This window comes from Crassostrea angulata, chromosome 9 (genome assembly GCF_025612915.1).
Source record: "Crassostrea angulata isolate pt1a10 chromosome 9, ASM2561291v2, whole genome shotgun sequence".
Classification (NCBI taxonomy): Eukaryota; Metazoa; Mollusca; class Bivalvia; order Ostreida; family Ostreidae; genus Magallana; species Magallana angulata.
The window spans coordinates 15184275-15198487 of NC_069119.1; the positions used below are offsets into that span (position 1 = coordinate 15184275).

Sequence of the window (14213 nt, forward strand, 5' to 3'; positions counted from 1 at the left end):
CCTTGTTCAGGACAGTGCTAAGTTTGCATTAGCAAAATTTAAGTACCGGGTAGTACTGATATATCCTCAAAAACTGACCCATGCCATGTGGTAATTAAATGAGCTATATGGTCATGGCCAAATTTGGAATAGCTATATTATTCAATCTCCTAATAAGAGCTTTGTATAAAGATAGAGAAAAATATTCAAATTTAAAGCTTTCATATACAGTTGAACTTCGATATCTCGAACACTGATATCTCAAATACAATGGATATGTCGAAATTATTTGTATGCATGTCCCAACCACTTACCGGTAAGTATTTTACCCATGATATCTCAAATACTTTGATATCGGAGGAATTTTTATACAGTCCCATCTACAGTTTGAGATAAATAAGTTTGACTGTATTTGAATTTAAGTAAAAATTTTTATATCTGAAATTGACTTCTAAAATTCAAAGTAGATCTGGCCCCGGGGCCATAAAACTTAGACGAGCTCACTTTTGATCTCAGTCTCACTTTTCCACTATAGGTTCCTTTTGTAAAAGTGAGACTTAGATCAAAAGTAAGCTCGTCTAAGTTTTATGGCCCCCAGGCCTGATGGGGTAATTTGTGACCATCCAACCTCCTCTAGGCTGAACATCAAAATGACCTCATTTATAGATTGCATGTGTTATCATGTGACCATCCTTGTCAAACTAACTAAGAAAAGAGACTACGGAACACTTTATGAAATTTTAAAAAATAACATTTTAATTTCTCATTTCATAGAAAAAAAAATCACAACTTGAAAACTTCACGTATCTAACAAGCAAATTATATTTTTCTTTATAAAAAAAATCAAAGCTTTAATATTCCACAACAGATGTTTCATAGCATCCAATATATACTGTAGATTCCTAATTAAACACAAGGAATACATATTCATCTAAAATCTCACATTTATTTTTTGGACAGATGTAAACTAAATGAAATTATGATAAGAATTTTAGCGTTCGTGATTTTATATTCTTGCGATTTGAAGCAAAACAGTTGAATTGCGGAATTAAAGTACTCGTGTAAAATAAGGAATCTACAGCATGTACTTTACATAATTGTAATAATATATACCTTGTTGTAAAGAGAAAACATGACTTTTTGTACATAAATGCAACATGTACATGCAAGACACCAAATCATTGCGAAAATGGGAGTTTATAATTACACTTGGTATTATTGCAGGGAACTTTATGCACGGTGTTTAAATCAAACTTAACAATATCATATTCCTAAAAGAAGGAGAAAAAAATCATTTTCAAATTCACCACAGCTAAATTCTAGTTTTGCTTAATCTTGTGGGTGTTTTTTATATCTATTTCACTATTTTATACAACTGGCCAAAATTTGTAGCATTGCTAAAATGAACAATTAATTAGTGTTGCATAAACAATGATTTTGCACATTCAATTTCTTACTAGCATAAACCATTATGGTACAAGGTGTTGACAAATTGCATTTCTCACTAAATTTTCATAAAGGAATACATGTGTGAATCTAATACCATGGAGTAATTTATCTAACACAAGAGTCATCTCCCTTTTCTGAGGGATACTGCACCTCAATTATCATCAATAATTGTAATCCATCTTACTGGCACTTCTAATGATACTAAACATACCGCTTACAAAACCAATATTTCTCTTCTGAATTTTAAAGTTATGTAAAGCTTCTTCACAACTTGAAGGCTAAAGACCATGTCATGAATCAACACTAAATCAACTTGGATCGCTATACTCTGATTCATATACATGTACCATATTCCATATTATCTATATCTGAATGCTTTTATTTGTAAACATCAATTATATCAATTTGGATGAAAAAGGGTTTTTTAGCAAGTTGATCCTAATCAAATTTAATTATGTTGGAATCATTTTTTAAAAAATCATGTTCATTTCAACATTTTTAAAAACTATGCATGTTTCTACATGTAAAGTGAACTTCACTTAACAAATTTAAATAAATTAACTTAAATAAATAACTATAATTAATTAAATAGGTAAAGAACTCTGTTCTGAAAAAATACAAAAGGAAAGTATCATGAAAACAATGTGATCAATTTAGAAAAATACAATTTCCTAAATATGCAACATTTCATCTGTTGATCATGTACATGTTACAATGTTATTTTTCTCACCATTTAATAGCAACAATTTATGAAGGCAAAATGTTTTAAAGCAAGTTAGCCAGCAATTTAGCCAATGTCAAAAGAAAAAAAAAAACCTTATATCTTACTGATAGATGCATAAAAAAAAAGCAATCAATTTATCTAAATAGAAAAAAATAAACTTTCCACAACAACTTTGTGAAAATGAAATTAACAAATGTTTTACATAAATTGAAAAAAAAACCTTGCCAAATGACAATGGGTTCTATATGTTTTAAAACTCATCTTTTACTTTTCTCTATGTTTCAATACACTTTTTTGACTATTGATTAAAAATGTACTAAGGATAGTTCAAAAAGCAAAATCTTTTTCTCCGTTTTGAGCCTAATATTCAATTTGCAATTCTATGAATATACTTATACATCATATCTTTGAGTCATAATAAATCTGTGCTGAAGTTTAATTCAACTATAGATTCTAACATTAATTCTAAAAATACATCTATATTTAAAATATGACTCTCTTACTAGTGTGTCTTTACTTACAATGCCTTAATCTTCATGTTACAAGTAAAGAGAAAACCTTTCACTGCTAATCAAAAGCTCTAAAATAACAGCGCAAAACAGTAAAATACTGTAAGCAGAGTTTAGTTTGCTGAATCTTGGCTATAGGCACAGAAAATAACTTTTAATTTGCCAAACGAACAAAGCACAATTACCAATAATCTAGATTGGATGAATGGAATGAAAATAAAATGGGTTTTCAAATAACCCTGTATACAGCATTTGCAATCAGTGAAAAATTTTCACCTTTAAATTATTAGTACAACAGCATACAAGCCATAACCAAGCAAGACAGAACCAAAAAAAAAAAATATATCGCAAAAATAAAGGATAAGAAAATACTGTTACAGAATTGACCAGTCATAAACACAGTGGAGGACAGGTATGCAGAGAAAAACTAGATCTGATTGGACGGATCGTTAGATGTCTGGATGATGAGGCGATCGTGAGATATGGTGGACTTTCAGTGTGGAGAATTGAACTGGACGGAGATTAATCAAGAGAGCGAAAAAAATTTCACAAGCTTGGAAAGTTAGGGAGTTCCAAGTCAGGGGTAGGAATTGCAAAGTTTGGTTTTCTTATCCTTCCCACCCTTTCTATTCCAAGTATCAAGCAACAACATCTACTAGATGAAAAATTAATAAAAAAAAAAAATTCGCATGTCAAGGGGAAAGAACCCTTAATTAACTGTTCGTTTTTTTTTCTTTCCCCTTGTTCTATTCCAAAATCCAAGAAACAACAACTAGATGAAAAACACTAACATACATTAAAACAACACCCAAATCATTCTTTTTTTATAAAAATCAAGAGAAATTTGTCTTTGTGTCGCTATCATGTTCACGTTCTAATTGCTATTTTGGATTTTGATATACCCGGTATTTCTTTTCTATATTAATCATTGCTGCTTTAGGAAATAAAGAACAAAGCAATTTGCTCTGAGATTGTTCTGAGGTTCAGAAACAAAAATAATGTCTAAAAAAAGATGCAAAAGAAAAGAGGTTTATCTTAGAGTATACAGTTGAGCAAGGGATGCTTTAAGCTTTAATGTCTGATGTTGAAAGCAGAGCAATAAAAAAAAAAAAAGAACTTTTTTTTTTCTCAGCAAATGCATTTGTAAAGGGGTTAATTGGGGTTGTATTTTTGGATAATCGGTAAAAAATGTCAGAGAAAAATGAAATGGGGGAAGAACAGGCAAGGTCAATCCAAAAAGCTTGGGGGAAACACCATGCAATTTAAATCCAGTTTTCTGTGTTCCACCAGAAACCTTTTTTCTATCATTTCAATATTTAGACGGAGGAGAAAAAAGTCAAACATTTTGTTAACAATGTTGTAAGAAAAATATCATGAACATGTCGTAATAAAGTAGAAAGAAAAAAAAAAAACCAAACAAACAAATGAAAATAATAATGCACATAAATTCTAAAGCACAACAATTAATAATCTGATACAAATGGACGTATAAAAATACTTTATAGGTGAGAAAATATTTCATTTGGAACTGATGATAGACAACTGTTGATCAATTGTGATTTTAAAGTGTACACATATATAAATGTAAATGAGGTATATATATCATTTCTACCAATGAATCTATTTGCCTAAACAGTTAATGCCATTTCTAAAGTTCATGGGGGAACGTACATGTACATAAGTCTGACTTGCTAGAAGTAAATTGCAAAAAAAAAAATGTTTATGAACAATGGAATAAAAACATTACTGAATCATCTGGAATGTTGTGGCATTATTGTGTAGTAAATGTTTCAACACACAATCTTGTGCACTCGTTTAACTAAAACTGATAAATGAAATCAAATCAAAAATGAGTTTCAAATGATAATGTACTGTTTGAAAATGCCCATGTGGGTTTGAAAAAAAAAAATTAATAACACTATACGGTTATATTCTCAATCAATAAAACTCTTTACAGCAGAAATTTAGCACTTGTGGCAAAACATATAGGGGGGATGCTTGTTTTTTTTTTCAAAAATTTTACAGTCAGTAATGTCTACTTTCTAGCGAACAAAGATGTGTACACATTAATATGGGACAATAAATTGGACTAAAAAAGGTTGTGAACATGTAATTTACAAGTGTTATTTGAAATTGTAATAAGCAAAAATAAATCTAATTATGGAGATTTTCGATACAACCTTTTAATATCTTTGCAACTAGAAAAAGTCAGTCTCCTTAGCATAACTTAATGAAGACGTATGTAATTGTTACATTGCTCTAACAAAAAAATATTAAGAAAAGAAACAATAATTATTCATGTGCAAAGATAAAAAAAATATATATGCAATCATATTCACAAGCAGAATGTTGAGAAAAAAAAAAATAACAACAAATGAAAATTTCTCTCCAGGGGAGGTTACTCCAATGAAGTAAGTGGAGCTGGAGAGGGTTGTGTCCCTTGATTTGTGTACATGTTTCGCAATGGGCAGAACGCAGAGTCGATGCTGGGCTTAAAAACATATTGAGACGTCCTGATTGGACAAGACTTCAGAGGTACTTTAATGGACGGTTGACTTGGTTTCCTACAAAAAAAAAAATTTCAATAGCAACCTTTACAAGTAAAATATTCCAATTTTTTTCATTGTCAGCACAGTATACAATGCATTCCATGAAAAAAAAAGAAGCACAAACTGGATACATCTGAAGGCACATAATATATGCTTTAAGATGCAAGCTTCCACAATTACTTACATGTCATCTTCTACAATGACCCTGATCTTTTCGCAGCCGTCTGGGGGTTCGCGGCCGAATGAGTATGACTTGTTTGGGCGCGGACTGGCCACCACTTTAAAATGAGAATCAGGTGTGTCCGACTCGCATCCCTCAATATCTGGTTAAAATATTGAAAACTTTAACATCCAAGCCTCCACTCAATTAAAATCAAACAATGATATCTAAATAGGACAAAGAACATTTTCTTGTTATCTGATGACTGGAGATATACAGTTATTCAAATACATTTAATTTCATAAACATTTGTCCAGACTTCTATCCATAATATTCAAAATATTGATATTTGACATACACTATCATACATGTACATGCAGTTAAGCTGTATTAGAAACCAAAATCAGATTTTAACTCAATATTACATACCGTTCATCTAGATTTTATATCTATCCCATTTACCGTACAGTTTTGAGAAAAAAAAAGATGAGTACCTTTCTCTACTTTCTCATAACCCGAGTCGACCCCACTAGAGGGACGTGAAGAGTCCATGTGGCCGGGGATGATGGGAATGGCAGGACTGCATGAATGTGACCTGCTTCCTGAGCTCGTGTCGTCAACGTTGATTGTGGGGGTCCCCGCATCTAGGACCCCTGAGGGCGTCTGGGTGTCCACACTGCGAGTGCTGCTGGTGCGGTGGGGGGTTTCCGGTATCGGAGCTCGATGTCCATCGGGAATCTCAATCTTTTTAACAAAAAATCAATAGATTGAAGAAATTTATTTCTATTACAATGAAATTCATACAATCAAATAAATACAATCTCTTTAAAAAAACAACAACCCTAATCTGTTCACTAAAGTGAAAATAAATATTATCCTTTGACTAAAATCCACTAAGCAAAACAATGCCTTTGTCTTAAATTTTTACTCTACAATTAATTGTTATATATAAGTAAGAAAAAACTTGAACAATTTAAATTATCACTTAAGAAATCAATGGCATTTAAGTACTTGTGTTAAATAATAAATTTACAGTAATCTTTTTATTCTGACATACTTGTTCTGTTTCCTCGTTGTCATGATCAATCGTCTTCAGCACCAATTTCTCAATCTCCTGATGATGAAAAAGCAATGATTACCGGTATAAATATTCAAGAAATAACCAAAAAAATTGATATGAGGACATTACTAAGAAAATACAGATAGAGATGGATTGACCAAGTCCTAAGACAGCCAACAAATGATGTCACAAGAATTGTCGCACAAAAATGAACCCCAAAATGGAAAGAGGAGGAAAGCCCGACCAAAAACAATATGGAGGTGAACTGTCGCAAAAAACCTCAAAGACATGAATCTTATTTAGCTGGGGAGAGGTGGAAAAGAAGGCCAAGAACAGAGAAGAATGGAAATCTCTTATTCTTGCCCAATGTGCCTCAGGTTGCAACAAGGAAAAGGTATGCAGGTATGAATATTCAAACTTCATTGGTTTTACAGCATTCATCTTTATTTAATTAAATGACCCTCAGACTATTATGATTGTACTTGTTTGCACTCTGAAACTTTCTTTTCAATTTGACCAAACAGGAAAAGTGTTAATTTTGAGTAATTTTCAGATAGACCAATGGGGAAAAATTGGCATCATCTGGAGGCCGATGAAAGCATTTATCATCTTTCGTCAAGAGCTAATAATTGACATGAGCTTAGAAACATGAGGTACCACACTGAGTCCCTCCACACTGCACAATCATACCTCCAAAGACTAAAGAGCCTTTTCAAACATTAAATGTAAAGCGTTGTATACCTTAGTACATAGTCATCAACATAAATGTAAATAGTCATCTCCCTCACACAGATATCGACATGATGTACCATACTGAGTCCCTCCACACTGCACAATCATACCTCTCAAGACTAAAGAGCCTTATCAAACATTAAAGAGTTGTATCCCTTAGACATCAACATAAATATACACAGTCGATCACATGACGTACCATACTGAGGCCCTCAACGCTGTTCCTCTGGTACCGAGACATGTTTTTGTGGGACGGCATGTGTGCAGGGATCCCCAGGGGTTTGGAGGTCCGGGTGGGGGGGACATTGAGGTTCTGGAGCGCCGCAGGGGCGGTCGCCGACAGAGCGTCGTGACTGGCGGGGACAGGACTCTGTCTGGCTTTGTGACTCTCATTCTTGCTGGACTTTAACCTCTGTCTGATCGCCTGTACAGGAAAATAAAATCAATTTTGTATTTACTGTATGTAAAATGGAAACTGAGATATTATTTAAAAACTTTTGCTTGATTGCCTGTTCCAATCTATTAGTTCTGTTACAATATCTTCTCATGTAATATTTAGTGCACTATATATGTCTATACTAACGCACAGTAACTTTAATTTTTCAAGAATGATTTTTTTTCTTCTATTTTCAACCTTTACCTGATTGCCTAATACCTATACAGACAAATGACTTCATTTGACATGGATATTTTTGTCACAATAGAAACTTTAAAAGATATTTTGACACGGATTCCATCGTCAGCATAAATTTAATCCGAGATTATAAATCAAAATTTCCACTTTTACGTAAATCAAAATTTCCACTTTAACAAAATCAAAATTTCCCCTTTTACGCACTGCCAACTGATCCCCAGGTCCAAACGACCTGGATCGTCGATGATCCTTGGATTTTTTTTTCTGTTTCTTGTCATGTTTGTGAGCATTGTGTCGGACAATATCTGCTTCCTCAGTCTGTAAAGCATATACATACATACATTTAAATAGACAAATTATTTCCTCATCATGCTCATGTTACATGTACATGTACATCAATTCATCTGTTTGAGTAGATCTACAAAATTTATGTAACTCCTGATCGGGTAAAAAAAAAAAAAAAATTAAATCATAAATGTCAAAAATCTCATAAAATCCGAACAAATTAAAACATGCTTATAACAAAGTGCCAGGGAAGGACAATTTTGCTTTGTTATATAAGCCTTCTTCGTTATATCCGAAAAGTATTCAATGTATTTCAAAGTCAACATGGTCAAAAGGAATAAAATTCACTCCACTTTAAGCCTCAACTCATTATATAAATAAGCATTTTTGCTATAAGCATGTTTTACGGTTCATTACACACTACAAAGACACAAGAACAAACTGTGTGTATCCTATAACAGGTTAAATTTTTTTTTTCTAAATTCTTTCCTCCAGTACGTAATACCACTACATTTTGCTCCTATAGTTTCTCAAAATCTACAGTATAATTTTTACATTTTGTTTCTATTGTTACAATTATTTACCTGTGTGCAAGCATCGACTTTGAAGGTTTTGGACAGGATCAATTCTGGGGACGGCCACTGGCCCTTCAGATAGATCGCCTCAAGTGACCCGGTTCTCTTCAGGGGACTGCTGGTACCTCGAACAGCCTTAGGTCGCTCAACTAAACCGAACAAAAATTAAAACAAGTTGAGTCTACTGCACACTACAACAAATTACATACAGTTTAAAGTCTGTGTTTCCTGCTGTCTACATCTTTGTTGTTCAACTTTCACTTTACATAATGTTCATGCATTTATTTTTTTTTTGGTCTGAATTCTCACACGATGTGAAAGATTAATCAGGAATCTATCCTAATCAATATGTAAATAGACCGCCATTTCCAAAGATAAACTCTTATCTTCCACTGAAATTCATTCAGAGAAACAAAAAACCTTTCGGATTATCATTGTACCACATTGTCTATGTGTGTGGTCTTGTGGGGGAGGGGATACATGCAACACATCTGGAAATATTTAAAATCTATTTAGTGTACAGTTGCTTTCAATTGGTAGTTTGTAGTTAATAGCTAGGCAACATGGGGCATGCATGTATGCAGTATCAAATTTTGTCTCATGGCCACTGCCATTTCTTTATCAGAAAAATACTCAAATCCAGTTATCATAGTGACTGGATTTTCCAACTTTTCTATCGATTTTTAGCATTCTTTCAGATTTTTAAAGTGGTGTACTTCTAGTATTTATCAAGGAGGTGAGAGGCCACAAGGGTTATAGTTTGTTTTAAAGATCTTCTGATAAGCATCTTAATGACCCAACAGAACAGTTCAAGCACAACTTGAACATGTTGAAGGCTTTATTAATTTTTTTTTTAAGATTGGGCAACATTCACACTCTTTGCTTTAATGTTTCCTTATACATAATTTCTCATATTTATGGCTTGTTTTTATTTCCACAACTTCATAAAATTGTGAATATACAAAAATTTGTGGTTTTCCACTGCATACAAAAGGGACAGCAATATGGCATTAATACATTTTATATCACATGGCAAAAGGCAAAAATTGCATTTATATATTCACATTATGAACAAAAAAAAAATGAAAATTATCTCATAGCAAAATATGGCATAACTTTTTTTTTGGAGTTCATAATGTGAATAATGCTATTTTTTCCTATTGTCATGTGATAAGAAATGTAATAATGACAGAAAAAACTACCATCAAAAATAAAACAGTATAACAGTATGACTATCAAACTCTTGAAAGTGCATGAGGAGCATAAATTCCTATCCATTGATTTTCCTAATTATTTACCCATCTACCAAAACTGTGTAGAAAAAAAAAATCCTAAATTTTGAACTTCTACCCCAAGTAGTTTAGAGCTACAAGTAGGCCCTTTTCATATATCAATATGCATTAAAAACCTATTCTCTACAGGGTAGTTGATTCAAGGGTCAATAGATGCCATTGTGTAATTTTTATCACCAAGAGTAGAATTTTACCAGATTGGCTATTATAGTACAATGTGTACTATTCTGGTACTTGTACTTATAAACCCTCTGTCAACCAGACTGGATAATATAGTACAATGTACTTATGAAGTTGTACTTGTACTTATAAACCCTCTGTCAACTACACTTCAAGAATGAGTAAACTTCAGACATCAGAGATTGCCTGTTACTGATAATAAACTTGACTCTTGACTTTCAAGTATCATAAGTTTACATATGTATACATGTACTTATTGTACAGTACTGTATGTATATCTGTAGCCAAATAAAAATCAATTGGAGCACTGGCATTTATTTTTCAAATGGCCGACTGTACATAATTTGATTTACATATATCATCTAAACCATTGTAAATTGTATATTCTTGAGAAAATCCAAACAAACATGATGCATGTACTGCATATTGATTTAATTTCTAAAAACCTAGTATAAAATGCAGGGTTGTCTCTAAGACCCGGGAGGCGGGGAATTTCCCCGCCTAAAGTGACGTAATTACCCGGCTATTATTGCATTTCAAACACAATCTAGCTATGAGCTAGACCCCCAGAACCCCTTCTACTTTTTTATTTCTCCCTTCTACTTCAATTTTTAGAGAAAACCCTGAAAATGATTAAAAAAATTTTGAAAAAAAATCCCTGGAATTATGATAGTGATAACTTGAGAGGTTGTAGAACACAAAAACCTCTCTAATAAAAACAAAAGTTTATCCCAAAGCAATTTGTCACAGAATTAAAACCATCATATTCTTACACCTCACAATGACACCACTACATACATGTACATTATACCTCATCTAAGAATTTGGAAAAGGTTAAAATCATTGAATGACAGGGCTGCATATTCATGAGGAGTTTTTTTTTTCTTGATCAAATAAAGCAATGTCTGACACTCATTTACAGGCAAGTTTCCTTATAAATGTCCCCAAATCTAAAATCTTTTATACCCAAACAGGGTATTCAAGTCTTACTTCACAGACAGAACAAAACATTCCCAGTCCCTGGCTACTTCACTTCCTTGTTTGATGTTCATTTAATATTTAGTTTGTAAACATGATAGCATTGTATGCACTACAGTCATGTTATAAAATCACTATGTACTATCTACAATGATTCTGGAGACACACTCTGAATATATGCATTAATTTATTTCGAATATATTTAGACAACAATGGTGCTAGCTACAATTTTTCAAAGTAAAAACATGTACCGGTATATATGCCTTTGACATAAATTTAGCAAAATGTGTGCATTCCATTTCCACTGAATACACAATTCATCAAATTGTTACTCAACTTGAATCAAATCAGTACTACGCAGATGTGGTTAAAAATAAAAAATCTATACTTGTAACTTCTAATGACTATTAATCTTAAAAGTCTGCATTATCAAGCTTTCAATACGCATAAATTTTTTTTCTTCCAAAAAACAGTTTGTACATGCGTGTTCAGTAGTTACAATGATATCACGCAACATATCAATGAATAAAAGTCAAAACACTAAGACAGAGAATGGGATTTCCTCTGTTTATATTAGTCATTACACAGCTTGTTTTCATGTAGGATGCTCTCATTTGGGTATCATTGAACTCCCAAGTTCATGACTCTTGAAATTACCTAAGTCGGTCGAAAAACACTAAAATGTTTATCAACATTCTCTAAATATATTTGAAAATTGAATATTTGATGATGATAACACTTATGTTATATCATTTAATATTTTATGTTATGGACAATGATAACATTATTTTGACATCAGCTAGAAGTGCTTAATGAAGATTCAATAGCCCTGCCCTGATCAATAAGTATGTGTCATACTTTGACAGATGAAGAGTCCTGTCAACAGGTTTGTTTAAATGAATGTGTGGATTCATTTCAACTTATCACTGATTAAATTAAACGTTCACTATAGACCTTACATCTTATATCTTTATCATATATTCTTCATAATAAAAATTTATTTTGAATTAAGTTTTAAATATATAAAGTATACAGAAAATGTTTTGCTTTGGATTGGTTTGTTCATTTTTATAAAGAGTTTTCATTATCTATTTAAAATGTAATGATGTTATAAACTTTGTCAAGACGATAAACAGGAATTGGCAGTGTGCCAGCATTTCGGCCATTTTAATGACAGTGGCCTCAAAGGGGTTTAACTGAAAGATACAACTATCCCGTTGATTAAAGGACAAAATTGGTAAAAGCTATATAATAACACCTTTCTCCCAGCAGAAAAATGTCTTTTAAAGGGAGGGTCTCCCAGCAAATAAGCATTTACTTAATGTAAAATATCTTAACCACTATTTTAAATGGTGCACTGAATTTGACATTTGACAAAGCTCTCGAAAATTGGCCCACTGCCAACATCTTTCGATGCACGTTGTTCAAGCTAATATTTTTACCTCTGAAGTTTGGCGAATTCGGCGACTTCCTCTCCGGAGAGTAGTTAAAGTCTGGAGATCTTCTGGGTGCCCAAAGGTTGGGTGAGGACGGACTTTTACGGGTGGGACTTCCTTTCAAAGTGAATGGCTGTACTGCTTTCATAGGCCGCATCGAAGGCGATGCAATTTTACGCACCCGTTGAGGTTGTTGTGTCGACATTATGTTTGCTGTGTATCAATTTTAGAATAGTTCACACACTCACACTGATAAAATACTCTTTATCCCTCCATTTGACACTCAATTTCACCTCATTCACAGTCGTTGTAACTTCGGCAGACTTTTTACACAAAAATGTGAACCACGTGATAATTTGGTGCAATTTCATTGGATAAAACTTTAAGTGCAAAAAGTGACAGTTTGTCTGTTAGTGCACAATAAGCTTGAAGATTTAAAAATGTATTTGCAAAAAATGCAGATTTCAAATATAACAGTTGTTTCTTTTGACACATTTTTATTCACAAGCACCAGTATGCAGCCGTACTGTAGAAGGACATTAATTTTATGCTATAAAACACCTTTTATCCATAAAGTTAGGCCTAGTTTAAATTGACAAATTATTGCCCTTTTATGCGCTGATTGATCAATAAAATCATAGCTGACTTAGAAGCTACACTTGTCAGTTAATTATTGCTAGTAGCCTAATTTATCATGCAGCTATACATGGGCGGACCAAGGAATTTTGCATGCCGGTTTGCCGCTAAGGATGGAGGTGGGGGGGGGGGGGGGGGGTTACTAGTGATCGAGGACTTATCTAATACTACAATGTGAATTTCATAAGTTTTTTTTTCATAGAGTTTTGGACCTTACCAGTCCCCTCTAAATCCGCTCATGGATAAGATATATATCTGCATGTATATTATAGTTTAGAAATGAAGAATATATATATGATTATACTCAAAATAAAAAAGTATATAATTTGCATTGTTCGTGTACTATATGATCATGAGTCAGCTTCATTCTGTAGTTCTGCATAAGATTCCAACGTGGCAAAAATTAGCTGCGCCGTATGAAATGTGCGGGCGGTGCAATGCAATGCATGCATATGTATATATGGAAGGGCCAGAGATCATGCACGTGCTTGCACGATAGCTGAAATTTAATTCCTATGATTGCAAATTTTGTATATGTTTGAAATGCCATCAACGAATATAATATTAGTAACATTATATTTTAAAAGCTCGCCTACTTACGTAAACTTCGAACCAAATTTCAGCGTGGGTGTTCGTGTTCGATATTTTTTTTTCTGTATAGAGCACATTTGTTTTTGGTTTGGTTTCTTTGTTGAACGTATCTACTGTAACCGCGCGCGACTGCATCATCTTTTAAAGGATATACATGAACTTTACCCCCACCCCACCCCCCAGTGTCAGCTAGATATACATTGTCGCATGATTACAATGTATAATATACATTGATCATGTAGATATCTGATTATCTACATGTAGCTGGCATGGGGGGTGTTGGGGGGTGTTAAAATACAAAATACATACAGTACTGTACTTATAAACTTCATATTTACTCCAAAAGGTGCATGTCTGAAAAGAAAATATATATCCTTGACAACCCCTTCTAATGAACAAAAAATGTGTGGAGGGAAAAGTTGCCACGGAAAATCCTATTTATAG

General features: G+C 33.0%; 1 protein-coding gene across 1 annotated transcript; it reads right to left on the reverse strand.

The window, feature by feature from the left end:
* Nucleotides 1-708: 708 nt before the first annotated feature.
* LOC128163098 (glucocorticoid-induced transcript 1 protein-like) lies at nucleotides 709-12878 on the reverse strand. The gene is made up of 8 exons (XM_052826588.1): nucleotides 12549-12878; nucleotides 8666-8805; nucleotides 8001-8114; nucleotides 7362-7586; nucleotides 6428-6484; nucleotides 5865-6114; nucleotides 5395-5533; nucleotides 709-5225 (listed from the first exon to the last, which is right to left on the reverse strand). Exons 1-8 carry the CDS (start codon nucleotides 12745-12747, stop codon nucleotides 5060-5062), a joined length of 1290 nt encoding a protein of 429 aa, XP_052682548.1. The 5' UTR covers nucleotides 12748-12878; the 3' UTR covers nucleotides 709-5059.
* Nucleotides 12879-14213: the final 1335 nt, after the last annotated feature.

Coding starts and splice junctions, on each gene's coding strand:
- LOC128163098 (XM_052826588.1), bottom strand. CDS start 12,747: ATGTCGACACAACAACCTCAACGGGTGCGTAAAATTGCATCGCCTTCG. Junction 8,115..8,665: donor AAGTCGATGCTTGCACACAG/GTAAATAATTGT, acceptor TATGCTTTACAG/ACTGAGGAAGCAGATATTGT. Junction 5,534..5,864: donor TTATGAGAAAGTAGAGAAAG/GTACTCATCTTT, acceptor TATTTTAACCAG/ATATTGAGGGATGCGAGTCG.